Source organism: Emys orbicularis, chromosome 10 (genome assembly GCF_028017835.1).
Source record: "Emys orbicularis isolate rEmyOrb1 chromosome 10, rEmyOrb1.hap1, whole genome shotgun sequence".
Classification (NCBI taxonomy): Eukaryota; Metazoa; Chordata; order Testudines; family Emydidae; genus Emys; species Emys orbicularis.
The window spans coordinates 65,733,250-65,749,823 of record NC_088692.1 but is presented as its reverse complement, the minus strand read 5'-3'; the positions used below and the strand labels follow the sequence as shown (position 1 = coordinate 65,749,823).

General features: G+C 40.1%; 1 protein-coding gene across 2 annotated transcripts; it reads right to left on the bottom strand.

Moving 5' to 3' along the window:
• Window positions 1-224: 224 nt before the first annotated feature.
• On the bottom strand, window positions 225-16,340 carry RSL24D1 (ribosomal L24 domain containing 1). 2 transcript variants are annotated; one of them, XM_065411573.1, is made up of 6 exons: window positions 16,198-16,340; window positions 14,579-14,692; window positions 6,733-6,805; window positions 3,219-3,282; window positions 1,971-2,056; window positions 225-448 (listed from the first exon to the last, which is right to left on the bottom strand). In XM_065411573.1, exons 1-6 carry the CDS (start codon window positions 16,276-16,278, stop codon window positions 375-377), a joined length of 492 nt encoding a protein of 163 aa, XP_065267645.1. In that variant the 5' UTR covers window positions 16,279-16,340; the 3' UTR covers window positions 225-374. The 2 variants fall into 2 exon arrangements, with proteins under 2 accessions (XP_065267645.1, XP_065267646.1); XM_065411574.1 differs by having other exon boundaries at window positions 16,220-16,340.
• Between the last annotated feature and the right edge of the window lie 234 nt (window positions 16,341-16,574).

Sequence of the window (16,574 nt, the reverse complement as noted above, 5' to 3'; positions counted from 1 at the left end):
TTACAAAAAGTATTGTCCAAAAGCATTATCTGTAGGTCAGCCATTTCATGCCAATTACCTCATTTTTATAATTACAAACAGTACTGGGTGACTTGCAAAATAACTTTTGCTCAGTAAAGTGTATTTTTCTCCCAATAAAGAATTGAGAGTACCTTCCCTTAAAAGATATAATCAAACACAATGTCTGGTGCTTCACACACAACAGAACACAGAAAAGAAAGATGTGCATCTAGGGTGTGTTTAATCACCTTTCATTTCAATGAACAAATGTCAAACGAATCAATAATGCACAAGTCAGAACTCTGAAGAGGAGAGTCAAAAAACACTAAGTAAGTTGAGGAAGTAAAAATAGAAGGAAAAAAAAGACAAGGTTTTTAGGACTCTTCTTCCATAGCTACAGCCTCTTGCAATTTCTGTACCATTTTCTCCTCCAGCCGTTTTGCTTTGCCTTCAAAAGAAAAGAAAAAATCACACATTTTAACTGAACATACTTTTATTTAACAAAAATTGTCGTCGAGAGAATTCTCAAATTACAGCAATCAAGTTAACGCATATTTGTTATGACCTTTATTATCAGCTAGCCATACTGACAAAGAGGTTTTAACAAAAAGCAGAGCTGTCATTACTTTAATGCAACAACTAAAATCAGCTTCACTTTTGCATAATACACTGATGATTCGCCTCATCTAGTACTATGGACTTTTGCCAGTTGGCAGTATCAATCAGAACTTCATGCAGTAGCGTGAACCACTCCTTTGGTAAAGGGAGCAAAACTGAGAGGCTCCTGCTCACTTCTCCAGATTTAGAAGAACCGTCCCAGGAAAAAAGGACACAGAGGGGAGGATCAAAGCGGAGTGAAACATAGGCAAAAGCACACCGCTCTTTTACACTGCCCACTGTTAGCACCACACATCAGAGATCTACAATATTATAGACAATTTGCTGTAATGGACTATATTAACATAACCATACAAAATAAGGAAATTTAAACTATAATAGTATATCAAATCAACATCCACCAAGATCAATTTACTAATAATTTTTTCAAGGCATTAATAGACAATTTTTCAGCTGATCTCCATTTTGCATAAGGGTAGTTGTGTGCCTAAATACATGCAAAAGATGGAGATCATTTGAAAACATATCCTATAAAGAACGTATTTAAGAATAAAACAAATTTCATAAATAAGACAATGTCTACACAATCTATTTTACCAATACTTTTTAATTCATAACCTAGTATTGGTAGTAAAGAATTTTGGACCAGCAGAAAACCAGTTGGGAGGAACAGATTTTTCCAACTGTAACCTCAAATGGAACCAAGAAAAATGTAAACTTTGCTCAGTAATGGAGAATAGAAATTCGTATCTGTGCATTCTTCAGATACATTTTGATTAATATTAACTAGACAATTCAAAAATAGGTTGTTAATTAGCTGTAACATATTAAGTTTAATAAACATTTGCATTTGAGACGTCATGTTACAAACACTCAATTATAGAATGAAAGACACAAGATGAATGAGGTTCAATAAAAGATAATACCTCACCCACCTTGTCTCTCTCATGTCCTGGGACCAACATGGCTACAACACTGCAAACAACTGAATTATAAAATGTCACTTTTTCAGACGGGATTATTTGCTATTGAGTCCAACATTTCAAGAAGTCTGACATTGTACAGATGTAGTAACTACAGTATAATTCAATGTGTGCCAACGACTGAATTTAAAATGATGGAGACCAGACACATAACGAGGTCAGCTGATTATTTTGATACTGTAGAATTTGAATAGGTAACAGACACTGATGGAATTCTGCCTGCCATGGGTGAAGGACAGATGGGGGAGGTTGGTCTTGTGGGGGAAGGAGAAAGAAGGGGATTATATCTGGCTCATTAAATAATGAATGTTGCTCAAAATAATTATACATGAACTATCCAACCAAGAATTCAATAAATCCAGTTCTTACCTGCATGTGGAGCCCGAACAAGGTGTATGTTTTGCTTGACTTCTTTGATGTCTTGTGCCTTCTGCAGCTCTTTGCTCTTCTTTAATCTGAGAAAAATAAGGGGGATTATTTGTGAGATTATATACTAAAGCTTAACTTTTTTTTTAAATAAATAAATTTATATACATCACGTGTAGGGCTCGGTATCTGTCACGGAATTTGCGGAAGTCACGGATTCCGTGACTTTCTCTGACCTCCGTGACTTCTGCAGTGGCTGGTGTAGCTGATCCCAGGGCCGCCCAAGCAGCTGCTCAGGTGGCCCCAGGGACAGCCACACCAGCCACTGAGCAGCAGTCCTGGGGGCTGCGGGAGCCGTGGCGGGTGGGTGGCCTTGGGGGCAGCAGCCGCAGCCACTACTCAGTGGCCCTTGGCAGCTGGTGCCATAGGCCCACCCCCAGAGCAGTAGCCCCCCTCCAGCCTCCCAGAGCAGTGGCCCTCTCCCCCGCTAAGATTTAGTTAGTGGTATATAGTACAAGTCATGCACAGGTCACAGGATGTGAATTTTTGTTTTTGTTTATTGCCATGACTTTTACTACAAATACCCATGACTAAATCGTAGCCTTAATCAGGTGTATTAAATCTTAGTGAAATTTCACATCTCTCTGAGTCCACTAGGGAATTATAGTGGTAGTTACAACTAAAATAGTTGTACAACCAATAAATACTGATGCAATGGGATGACAGAGAAAATTTCAAACTATGAGAAGTTTATTCAGATTTTGGAAACCTCAAATTACGTACAAGTCTTCCCCCACCTTCCTCCAAATATCAGAATAAAGCTCCTAATGTTTGGCAAGATCTCCTTTCCCTTGAACAGTCAGCATTATGTAGACTCATTTCTCAAGCTTCCTAATGTGTTACCATGCTGACCAATATTGTCTTATTATTTTCTTGTACTTCCCAGTCTGTTTCCATCTGCTGTCTGTTGTCTTAAACAGCTTGTAAACTCCTTGGGGCAGGGACTGTTTTGTTGTGTTACTGCAACGCCTAGCATAATGGTCCATGACTCTCCTGTGTGCTATGGTGCTACACATAATACATTAATAATACTTGCACTACTGTTCGTGTGTCAGGAGCAAACAGCCATTTAAAATTTGTGAGCATCATCTCCATGGAGCAAGGGCCATCTCTTTGCCACATGCCTGTACAGCAGGATGCAACCCAGAACCTGATTGGGATTTCCTAAGTGCTACTGCAAATCCTTCTCACCTGTTCATGATAAATTTAGCTTGGCGTTTTTGTTTGATCTCTTCCACTCTCTTCATTGCATCAACTGAAACAATGAAACAAAAAACAGAGTTTTTAAATATTTTTAAACTTGTGTGTTTGATAATCGAATTAACATCCTGAAACAATTTAACTAGTACTGTTTTAAAGGTACATTTTACTATAATGTGTTCCTTAATATGGACAGAACCTAGAATAAAAGAAACATCTAATGATTATACCAGAGAAGTTCTCTTTGCAATGTAGTATTGACGGATACTATTCTGTAGCTAGAAATTATCATCAATTTTACTTTTAAATTTCAGTTCAAGCTTCCACTTTGTCTATACAATCTCTCTCTTATCCTTACCATCATTTCTCACAATGGAGGACTTTTGTTTCCAGTTCACCATTATCCAAATGTCATTACCCTTTTCCCCTTAATAATACTTCTTGCTAACTTAAAAATAAATGATGGTCTCACATGCCACAAAATTATAATGACTGAAACAACAAACAAAATATAGCAAACTAGTGCAGAATCAATGGGATCAAAAGAACAGGACAGCACAGCTTTAAAAGACAGTAGGAGGCAGAATCACTTAAACACTAATATAATGGTTAAGAATGCAGTTCAGTTCTATACTCTGATTCTCTAACACAGAGGTTCTCAAACTGTGGTCCACGGACCAGTGAGCTCCATTCAGGTGGTCCGTGGATAGTTCCAAGGTGTGCGCCTGGGCTGACGCACACAAGAGAATGAAGGCAGGCGTGGCTCCACTAATTAGGTGCCTGGACTCTGGAAAAAAACGCACATGTAAGGGGAGATGATGGCCTTGGGGGAAATTGGGGGTAGGTGGGATGGGGTAGTGGGGTGAGAAGAGCGGGTGGGGGAAATTTGGGATGTGCAGGGCTGCGGCAGCCAGAGAAAGAGGTGACTTTCACAAGCTCCAGGGCTGCGGCTGCTGGGGAGACACGGCCCTCCTTCCCAGCCTCAGCTCTGTGGCTGGTGTGGCAGGGGAGAGACACCCCTCCTCCTTCTCAGCCCCAGTTCAGGGGCTGCCGCAGTGGGGGAGAGAGGGCACATCCATCACATTAGACAGGTAAGACTACCGATATTAAAATATATGAGTTGTGTGCTTTTATTTGTAGAACAAGTTAATTATTATTCTTTTTTTATATAATGCTTTTATCCAAAGTGCTTTACGATAGCTAACGATACAAACAACATTTGGAAAGATCATTAAAGTGGTCTGCTGAGACCCTCAGCAATCAAGTGGTCCACACACACAAAAAAAGTTTGAGAACCACTGCTCTAACAGTTCTTAAAAAAATAAGGACTAAGTGAAACCCAATGCCTGCCCACAGCCTGACTGCCCAAAAAATTTGAACTCGTTTGAACAGTGATGTGAAACAAAAAACCAATATAAGGAAGATCAGGTTAATCCAAGGTTAAAGATGCATAAATCCAGTAAAATATGCTCTCCTTCCAATCCCAAATCTCTTGCCTATAATTGATGAGATTTACAAATGACGGCTCAATCAAACCTAGGGCTCGATTGACGGTGCTGTAAATTGAATAGGCAGCACAGGTATACCAACAAACTCTACAGAGCAAATATGCTGTCACATCAACATACTAACTTTTTTTTTTAATATAAACAATGCAAAGACAACCTAAGTATCACTTTGAGATCATGTTATAAGTGACAAGTAAAAGTAATGTGACACATTTTTTAAACAGAAACTCATCAATTCCTTGCTGTTGGGAGTGGAAATTTTTTATTGAAAAAAATGGACTACTTGTGCAAACAGACTGAACGTTAGGTACCTACTAGCAAAGATGTAATACATACTTACACAGGAACCTAAATATAATTGTGGAAACACTAAAGGTGAGTCATTAGAAAATGAAGCAGGAGTCCTAGCAGTTACAACTTTTTAGAAAAAGGGAACAGCATATTTTTGAATCACTATGCTCTTCAACTCTTTACTATTTTGTTGTTGAAACAATTGCAAAATTAGCTATTTAAGTCTTAACAAAACTTAATATTAATTTTTAAAAATATGTTTACTTAACATCGCACCATCAAAGGAGCGAAGAGTTAAATAATTTATCTAAATTTTAAAAAGTCTGGACAATTTTATTAACAACTTGCGTAGGTTCACCTCTAAGGGTAATCACCCTGAAGCATGAGCTTTGTCATCTGATTGTTGCAGGAATTAAGCTTTTTTTCATATGCACATAAATAAACGATTAGACCAATGCATGATGGGTTTTTCTTCACTTCCATCTCAGGGATCAGGTATTAGCCAGTCAGAGGCAGGTCAGTGAACATGAAAGATCAATGGTCTGATTTGTATGGCAAATCCTGTGCTCCTAACAATAGGATTGTGAGAAAATGCTGAACACAGACCAAGTCAGAGTTTTTAGAGTGGTACTCAATTTTTAATTCTCACCATCATACTTCTCCCTCAAATGCAATAGGAGCTGTCCAATCTTCTTAATTTTCTGGCTTTTTATTGGCGTTCCTGACAAAGTCTTTTGGTCAAATTGTTTGTTTTAAAAAACTAACAAGGACAAGAACATTTCTGGTAGAAAGCTATAAATCTTCAGAGCTATGGTGATCTATTGTGTAACTATATATTCGGAACTTGTGCAGTATGTATTAAAAATGCCTAAGAATGAAAAGTATTAACTACTTCACGTGTTACACATTACTTGCTTTCCAGATTTCATTAAAAAAAAATCTAAGCTTGTTTTAAGTACACAAACACATACAAAAGTCATTGCAACATCAGTAAAAGCATTTTAAAGAACTGTTATGTGTATAAAAGTCAATTTATCAGATTGCTCTGAAATTAGGTATTCAAAAAGCCTCAGACATCAAGTTTCAAACAGAAGAATGCGTTTTACTGCAGAGTTATATACCTATGAAAACTTTTGTAGTGAAAATTCTGTGAATGACAATGATTTACAAAGGCAAATATTGTAATTTATGATTACAGTTGATAACTGAGCATCATATAGAGTGATAAGAATCATATATTCTATTACTATTGTTTTGTAGAAATGGAAGCAGAAAAAAAAGTATATCTGTAATCCGAGTAGAATCTTGGTTTGTGTTGAGTAGTCCCTATCAAGTTTGATATTGCCCTTTTTACAAGTGGAGAAAAAATGTGGACTCATTTACCATAAAAGGCAGCAATCATAAGGGACAGGTCTATCTAGATTATAATGGAAAATTAAATTTGTTTTTTGTATGAAAATACCAAGAATAACCAATTTCATTTCAATGACGTGCAGCTGGGAGGCAGAACAGAAATTCCTGTTCTACTTTGGGGCACATTTAAAAATAAATCTCTTTTCAGGTTTCTAATATTTACAAAAGACTAATTATAAATATGAACATCAAGATTTAAAGTCTTCTGACAACTGAACATGGAAAAACATGGAAAGAAGATCTTATTCCCAGCTAGTCTTCTAGAAAAGCTGGCATTTCCTAAAGTGACTTACCAGTTTTGCTCCACAGCTCTCTCTGGTATTTCAGTGGCTCATTTCTACGTTTTTCGAACTCAAATGAATTATCCTGTGTAAAAAAAGGAAAGTGAGTACAGCTTACATTTAGATGCAGTAAGTGGGAAATACACAGTTTTAGGAACAAGTAGCTGCATAAATAAAGTTATTATCCATAATTTACATTTGTGAAAAGAAATCTAAAGGATCTCAACATAAAATTCCCTTCATTTTATCTAAATATCTATTATAGATATTTCTCTAAACCTATAACAAACTAATTTAAATACAAAACATCTTAGCAGCTCTCAATACTAATTTCTGCTACATATCATTGAATCCTAAACTTAATATTTTTAAATATACTTGTATGTCAGGCCTTTAAAGGAAATACTTTTTTCCCTCCCCCCCACACCCAAAGCAGGGGTGAAGACCAGCAATTACCCAATAAGATCATTTTCTGAGGTAACGTTGAGTCTTGGCAGGGGGTGAATAAGCCCAGAGGCCTGTTGTGATGGCTAGGAAAGAACCCATAGAAGACTCTCATAGCAGCAGCAGGCAATAATGCTAAAAGGCAGAATTACGCACTCTGACCTATGCTATGTTACTATGTTAATTTAACAGAAGATAGGGGAGAAAGAATAGGCATGAGAGAAACACCTCTCACACACAAAGATACTTAACAAGAGGAAGCAGGCAAGCAAACAGATTGCCTCAGAGATGAGAGTGATGTTATTGACATGAACTGTGACCATAAAGATCATTGTTGCAACCACTGTTATATATTTGTAGCAAATATTGTACAAAGGTTGTTGTGTGAGGTGTCTATAAAAAGGTGAGGATTTGCTGGTTATAATTATGCTATCTTTATGTGTGTATCTTTTTGTAGTTGAAGTTATGAATATTGGCTATGTACTCGTATCTCAATGTGTTTTGATTCGAAGTAGCCTCAGTGAAGCAAATTTGGTCAGCTTCTTGAGAAAGGATTATTCTCAGTAAGTGCCCAAACAAGCAACACTTAACTGACAATAAGAACAGGAGTACCTGTGGCACCTTAGAGACTAACAAATTTATTTGAGCATAAGCTTTCGTGGGCTACAGCCCACTTCTTCGGATGCATAGAAGGGAACATTTATTGAGGAGATATATATACACATACAGAGAGCATGAAGAGGTGGGAACTGTCTTACCAACTCTGAGAGGCCAATTAAGTAAGAGAAAACTGACAATGAACTGTGGGAGATGCCAATTCACATCTGAGCTTTCCTGGGAACATTCAAACTAACATGTAAACAATGGTGTCAGCCTGTAAAGAACAGAGTCATGCATAGACATGTAACTTGCCCATGTGACTCCAAACTCCATCTTGTTGCTGTGATTTTGCAGAGGAGAACCAAGGGGTTTCCGCCCACAAGAGAAAGAATATAAAAGGCCCTGGAAACCCCTCCATTTTGTCTTCAATCCTGCTTCTTACTTCTGGAGAAACCTTGCTACAAACTGAAGCTCTGAACAAAGGACTGAATGACCCATCCAAGCTATGGATGTACTCCAGAGACATGATTTAAACCTGCTGTTTATTCCATCACTGCTACAAGCCTGAACCAAGAACTTTGCCGTTACTGTATGTAACTGATTCCATTTAACCAATTTTAACTCTCATCTGTATTTTTTTTCTTTTTATGAATAAACCTTTAGGATTTTAGATTCTAAAGAATTGGCAACAGCATGATTTGTGGGTAAGATCTGACTTGTATATTGACCTGGGTCTGGTTCTTTGGGATCAGGAGAACCTTTTTTCTTTTACTTGGGTATTGGTTTTCATAACCATTCGTCCCCATAACGAGTGGCACTGGTGGTGATACTGGGAAACTGGAGTGTCTACGGAAATTGCTTGTATGACTTATGGTTAGCCAGTGGGGTAAAACCAAAGTCCTCTCTGTTTGGCTGGTTTGGTGTGCCTTAGAGGTGGAGAACCACCAGCCTTGGGCTGTAACTGCCCTGCTCTAAGCAATTTGTCCTGAACTGATACTCTCAGTTGTGTCCAGCCAGAGGCAGCATCATTACAATGAGCCAACGATGAGAACATGTTGCAGGAGGTTCTAGGTGGGCACTAACACTCTATATCAGTGTTTCCCAAACTTGGGACGCCGCTTGTGTAGGGAAAGCCCCTGGCAGGCCGGGCCGAGGGACATACTGACCGCTGCTTCCAGCAGCTCCCATTGGCCTGGAGAGGCGAACCGCGGCCAGTGTGAGCCGCGATCGGCCGGACCTGCGGACGCGGCAGGTAAACAAACCAGCCCGGCCCGCCAGGGGCTTTCCCTACACAAGCGGCGTCCCAACTTTGGGAAACACTGCTCTATACGTTAATCACCATAGAGAGTTGTCTGCAGAGAGCTAGAGAACCACTGCCAAACATCTCTATGCTCTTATCCTCCCTGCTCCCTTCATCTCATTGAAAACACAACCACTGACTTCTCCACTGCAATGGGACAGCCCCGTTTTGGAGATGTGGAGGCTTGAGCCAACCCTCTCCATCTTCAGATGGACGAAGGAATCCTTTGCTTATGAGAGCTGAACTATGCAGACATCACCTGCTGTGCTTCAAAGGGGGACACTGACTGCAAGCGGAGGGAAGGAGAACAGCCAACACAAACTGTTTGACGTGGTTCTCTCTGTTCCCACCACCTCTAACATATCATACTCACAGCAATCACAACTCTTTTTAGTGGTTAGTTCCCAGCAGGCCCCTTTCTCCCTCACAAAGTAATCCCTGCATGCCTGTCTGTCTCTGGAACTACCTATTCTCTCCTCTCACTCTTCCCATGGCTTTTGCTACATATCTTGATGTAGGATGGGTGTCATCCAAACCTGCCTTGCACCCCCAGTGATGAAGTATCTGGAGATCTGTGGCATTTAATCCTGTTGAGCTCCACCACTGACCAGCTACTGAGAGCACCATAGTAGCATCTCAGCCCAGCTATTGCCACACTGGGCAATCTTCTGCTGTCCACTCCATGTTGTTGCTAAGAGAGAGCCCTGTGGAGCTCTCTCTCAAATATCAGTAGGACAGGGTTTATTCATGGTTTTGAGATGGAGATTTTGGGGACCCTACATCACTACCACCCTCCAAACAGCAAACATATTGGCCACAACCTTCACTTTTTTGTTAATCAGGGACAAGTCACCATTTTAAACAAAGAAAACTTGGTTTGAACGGAGAGCAGAGTGGGCAGCAGTTCTCCTGAGTCAGCACCAGGTAGTTATGCACAACGAAATGACTAAAAATGATATCAGAGGGCTATTCACTGAATCTAACACATTTATTCATTTCCAGATAGTTCTCAGAAAAATGCCAAAGCACCACTTGTAAACGGTCTCACACAATTTAACTTCATTCACAATCTTCATTGAAAAAAATCTTACTGAAGGTCAGTTTTAAAGACACTGGAAGACCAAAAAATTCCTTTTTTATCTGTTAGCTGGAACTGCAGCTGTAACGATAATACCAATCCTTTCAACTCCTCTGTATTTGAACATCTTGATTCGATAAACATCTTAATAGCAAGAAGAGAGAATGCAGAGCACTAAAGGCCAAATCATTTTGCCATGGCTCTTAACAGCTAGAGCTGCAGACCCTCAACACCCAGGAACTGCATCCCTAATTGTTAACTACCCTACTCTCTTTCCAAACCAACCTCAGATTAGAATGTTTCTCCAAACAGTAAGCAAATTGTTTATTGTCTACATAGATGTAATTTACATTACATCCTTCTGCCAAAAATCATGTTTGTGTGGTGAACTTAAGAAACAAGAGTAAGATATTAACATGTTGGGTGAAAGACTATGGGTTTGGGAGGCAGGAAGGGAGTTTTGTTTTTTGGAGTTGGGGGGAAGGAGGACATCGAGTGAAGCTAGTTCTAGGTATAAGCAGATCAGAGTAACTGTTTTAGGCTTTGTCCATGCCATTGTCTTTTCAGTTACCATCTAAACAGTGAAAAGAAATACTTTGCTCACCTATAACACCTTTCAGCCAATGACTGCAACACACTTTGCAAAGAAATTAAGGCTCACAACACCCTTGCTAGGTATGCAATAACCCTTTTTACAGATGCTGAAGAGAGGTATGGTTATATAGGTCATCTATGGCAAGAACCAGGGCGATAATCCAGATCTCCGCGCTCTATTTTATGCTTTAACTACGAGACTAACTTCTCAATAAAAGAAACAAGGAACATAAGCCCAACGGTTTTGCAGGAGCCATAAGATCACCATTAAGCACCTGATCAAGTCAGACTACAGACACTTCAAAAGACACAAGAAAAACCTAGAGAAATATTCTGGGATTCTAAAACCTTGTAATGTTGTTACTGAGCTTTAAGAGCCATTTGTGCAGAAAAGTAAGTTAGGAAGAAATTTGCAACTTTTCATAGTGATGCTTCTTGGTACTCTGAAAGCAAGACTTAAACCCAAACTATAGTCAAGGGAGGTAGAAAAAGTTCTAGATGGCTCCAGTCTACTTGGGCTAGGGGAATTTTCAGAAATCAAAATGCAACAACCTGGACTAGATCCATCAATTAGGTCAGGAGTTAGAAGTGCCATAAGCAGTAGTCTAAATGTAGGTCTTAAAGGTCATCTTAATTCTGAACCAAGAATCCTGGTAACAACCCAAGCTCTGAAAGGGGAGAGGATGAGAAATGCAAAGACAAATATTTTGCTCTGTCCTAAATTATTCTGAGTAGCCTTAACTAACACCAACTAGAATAGCAAAAAGTTTTATACAGCTGTCTCAGGAAGTCTCTTTCCTCTACCACATGGAGGAAAAACGTCTCACTAGTATTCCCAGACTAGCTGACCAAATGCCACTCAGAAAGGAAAGACAGCCCAAAAACATAAGCATTGATTAGATGTTCCATCCAGTCCAAGTACAGCAGCAAGAAATCCCCAGAGAAAATAATTATGTGTTAGTACCAGAGATCTGAACACCCTCTAAGCACAATGTGGCTGCAAAAGCCTCTCAGCACCCCAGAAGCGCTCCTAAAAAGACACATACAGCACTGTCCAGTTGCTGGTTATATTACAGCTAATGACAACATTCATTTGCTGCTTGCGATGCTAAAAAAAGTACCTATATACTGATTGGACAATGTTCAATTCAGCACATATATTTTAGTGGGATTTTGATAGGTAGTTCTGGTGCTACCCATGACTCTGTAGACGATGCCACCTCTTTTCAGTTTATTTTCCCTAATAACAGGAACCCTTTAGGTTTAAATAGAGCTTTTATCTACAATATACTGTAACTTGGCCTCATATTTGAGTTTTGTTTTTAATTTTTGTTTTTCCTTTTCTTTATAAATTAGAATAATGTCAGCTTCTGTTAGGATACTGTTAAGCCTAAAATCTGAAGTGAGGAGCTTAAGAGAATGTGAGAACAGAACAAACTAAGGTCTTCTGACCATTCTTCCTACTCCATCAGATCAGGGATCTCAAAAAAAAAAAAAAAAAAAAAAAAAACCACCACAGTAAAACTCTTCTAAATTAGTTTTTAACAGTATAAAGACACACAGTACCTCTTCAGAAGGCCCAGTTATTACATGACTGCCTAAAGATTATGTCTGGCAGCCACATTAAAAACCATACTCTTGGCTAACTGCATAATAATGTCTACAGGGAAGTTACACAGACAGCAGTAGGTCACTAACAGTACAAGTACTGAGCACCCTTATTTTTCTGTTAATAAAAGCTAATTAAATCCCAATAATCCTCTATTTAAGGACTGTCCTAGCTATGTATGCATATTTAATCAATTTCTCCCAGGGAAGTAACTCTGTCTTGAAATTCTTTTAACTTTTTTTTTTAATCTATTTCATGCTTGGGAAATGAAAGAATCCTTGTGGGGGAAGATTCTTCTTATAAATTCTCTCCTTATAGAGAAAGATCAACATAGTTGACTGCCTTACACTTGAGAAATCTATATAGTCTACAGATTAAATTAAAGATGCTTCAGAACAAGAAGTATATTACAAGGGGGAAATGCTTTTGCTAAAATGAATGTAAACAAGAGAAATACTCTTTTCCAATAAATAAGTTTTGAGTCTGAGGAAAGCATAAGCAAGATGTTCGTCAAAATTGCATATCATAACTGCCGCACCTGAAGCACTGAAAGTCTAGAACTTGATGAGCAGAGCATTTAATGACAGGCTTAAGAACAAACTGGTAGGCTTGTTAGTTTTCTCTGATATGACACCTGCCCACACAACCAACCTCATGAGCAAACACTAAAATATCTATGCTAGCAAATGTGGGTACAATAGATAAAAGAACTGTATATGTGTAACTACCTGATTTGCGGACACAACCAATGTACTCATCTAAGTTGTCATTTGCATCCCCAATCAACAACAGGTGCAGTAATTTTAAAATGTTCACTCCTTAATTAGGACTTGTCTACACAAAAAAGTTGTACTGCTTTAACTATACCCACACAGTTCTTCCCCTGGCCAGTGTGGATGCAGTTATACTGGTATAGCTTCAGGGCCGTGCAAGGAAGTTTCGCACCCTAGGCGAAACTTCCACCTTGCGCCACCCCCCATCCCCTCCCAGCTAACCCCCCCCCCCCCCGCCCGGGGAGCCCTAGGCAGCCACCTAGTTCGCCTAGTGGTTGCACCGGCCCTGTATAGCTTATCCCCATACTATCAGTTAAAAAAATATGTCTAACCACCATAATTATACCAGTACAAAAGTTCTGGGTAGACCAGGCCTCTGTGAATGCCTATGTTCAAGAAAAATTAAGAACTTCTGCACCCTACCCCCATATCTGCCAATGAATGACTTGCTGAAAGCCAAACAACAAAACTCTGCATTTTGATTTGATTTCTGTAAAAAGGAGGTGATACTCAACTTACAGGTGTGTTGCAAGGTTTAATTTGCATTTGTAAAATACTTTGAAAGCATTGGATGAAAGATGCTACAGAAGTGCAAAATACTATGTTGTTGTTGTCCATGCTGCCCATCCCTCTCAGCAATGGAAAACAAACCTTTTTCACAGGGCTTTGGGCCTTGCTGCCCCGGCACATCTGGAAAGCCGGAAAGGCAAAAAAAGAAAACTCTGCAAAACTAATTTCCATTTGTTTTACTACTGAATGTGTGGTTTGAGGATTTTTTTTTTTTAAACTAACAGATTTTAAAGGAATCTCCATGTCTGTGATTCTCAGTAGTGTGCAAGCTCAGGCATTTACGTGATAAATTAGGAACAAAACATCTCGAAATTGAAATTGATGTACAGTCCTAGGATTAAAAGTGATTCAAGCAAAATGGGCAGTTCTTTGCCACTTCACATCATCATTATCTGTGATAAGATTAGCCATTCTTATCACAGATACTGCATGTTTATGACCATAAAGTTTAAAGCTACAACAACTACTACATTATTCTTCACATGTAAGACAACCCTTTTGGACTTCTAAATGATTAGGAGTGCCATGAAGAACAAAAATAATGGTTATATCTATTTATTTTTCACAGTAATTCAAAGAAAACACAACACATTTAAACTGAAAATACAGAAGCCTAATCAGAAAGGCAAATTTCAGGGTTAAAGAATGGCTAGTTTTAAACTTTCAAAAGAAAAGCATGTGCTTTATTATTGAGAAAATGGAAAGACCAAACTGTATTTTTAAAGCACTGATTTTGTTCTCACTGTCTCTGGGGTCACAGAAGCACTTGCATACCGTGATTTGCCTGGCTATGGCACTTGGAGTATTACATGCGTAACATTCATGTTTTGTTTTTATTCTTGGCCAGTGTGTTTAAGTCCTTTAGTAGTACAATACCACCAAGTACTTACCACTGTTAGTTCTTTACCAGCTGCTTTCCGGAAGGCTTTGGTCCATCTGACCTTTCTGGGATTTCGTTTCTTTTTAAAGTTTTTGTGGCATTTTGATCTGCAGAATCTAAAGACCTAAAGAAAGATTAAATACAAATAGAAAAAAAGTCCATAATCAAATGACGTTATTGCCCACCCCATCCAAAATAACTGATGAATTTAATGTATCACTAGATCATGTAAATCAGTACAGAAAGATACACTGAGACTTGTATTATTTATCCTGTGCAGTATCTTCTGCAATGATGGTATTATTCAAATTAGTAGTTTGAGAGAGTTTTAGATCATTATTTTTACTTTGTTTTACTTTACAAAGTCACATTACTCTGTTTTCACAATATCTTCAGTTACAGTCTGCTGGGAACATGCACGCATCTATATGGCAATTACCTTTAAACAAACTGATGGTCAAAGAACTGCATGGTACAGGATTATTGAATTACCACATGCAAAAATAACTACAAAACCTTAAAACTGTTCTGTGAATTTTCTATACCTGTCACCTAGTCCTAGAGCTAGTGCTTTCTTTACAGGATAAGCTTCTAACTGCACATAAAAATAGTCACGTTTTGCAAGGTACAGAGAAAAGATACTAAACAACTACTTTTTAGAACTTAATTTCAACTTTAAGGTCCCAATTCAGCAAGGCACCTAAGCACATGCCTAAATTCTAATGGTTTCAGTTGAACTTAAACATCTACTAAACTTCAAAACTGTATTTAAGCACACGCTTAAGTGCTTTGCTGAATCAGGGCCTAAATGTGTCAAGCATTTTTAGTCCAACACTGGTCTTTACAATGGAGCAAATGCTGATATTTACATTTTGCCACATAAGTACTTTGAATTTTGGTTGGGCAGAAAAGATTTTGCCTTAATTAATATTGGACAACTTCTAGAATAGGGGCAAGGGGTGTGATTCCTGATGAGAGCTAACTCAAGTATAATTGTAGTATAGGCAGTGACAGCAGGGCTTAGCCATGCCTAGCATTAACATCCTAAACCCTGCGAGTATGTATCCGGCTACGCCAGTGGTTTTCAACCTGTCGTCTGCGCACCGCTGGGGGTCCGCAGACTATGTCTAGGATTTCAAAGCAGTCCGCATCTCCCTTTGAAAATGTTTAGGGGTCTGCAAAAAAGTTGAAAACCGCAAGTCTAAGCGATGCCACCGCTGCCTGCGCTACCGCAGCTACATCGCTCTGTAGACTCATGGCAGCTCTCCTAGAACTAGGACTGGTATGCCCGTGTGAACTGGGAACAACACCCCCAAAACACCGCGCCCTCAGCACACGGCAGCCGGGCGGGAGCGGACGGGGAGCGCCCGCAGGCGCCGGGGTAGCCCGGCTGCGGGGCCAGGGGCCAGCCCAGGCTGCGCTTTAACGCGCTGGAGCAGAGCCGGTCCTTAGACGGGCCTGCCCTCGCCCCAGGCTATATGGGCCCCAACGCAGCCCCGGCTTGGACCAACCCCATGTGGCGATGCGCCAGCGCCCCCGGCCCAGCCCCTCGGGCCTGCCGCGACGCCCGGGCCCCTCGCGACCTGCTCGGCAGGACCCCTCCCGTGCCGTGCCGCCCGCCCCCCCGACCTTGCAGTCGTTCCGCACGAACATGAGCCCGTGTCCCGGGTAGATGGGCCCGGAGCAGAAGTAACATTTCTCGATGCGCATCTTGCTGCCGAGTGAACCCTCCCGGCACCCAGCCGCCTGGCCACGCCGTGCTGCGCAGGAAGTGACCGAACACACCTGACTGGAAGTGCAGCTTAATGCTCCCTTCCGGGTAGAGCGTCTCCTCCATAAGGGAGAGCGACGTGAACTGCTCACAGCGCCCCCTGCTGCTCGTTCATGACCAAAGCCGCCAGCTGGGCCTCGCTCGGCCCCTTGGGCCCCCAGTGGCTCAGCCCACTGCCCACAGGAGCCAATTATCAATCAGCAAAGAAAAATCAAAGGGTATTAAAGATACAGCA

Bases quoted from the DNA above. Each gene is read 5' to 3' on its own strand.
- RSL24D1 (XM_065411573.1), bottom strand. From the start codon at position 16,278: ATGCGCATCGAGAAATGTTACTTCTGCTCCGGGCCCATCTACCCGGGA. The intron at 14,693-16,197 runs GTCGGGGGGGCG...ATCTTTCTTTAG, and splicing joins TCGTGCGGAACGACTGCAAG to GTCTTTAGATTCTGCAGATC. The intron at 2,057-3,218 runs GTGAGAAGGATT...TATTTTTCTCAG, and splicing joins GCTAAATTTATCATGAACAG to ATTAAAGAAGAGCAAAGAGC.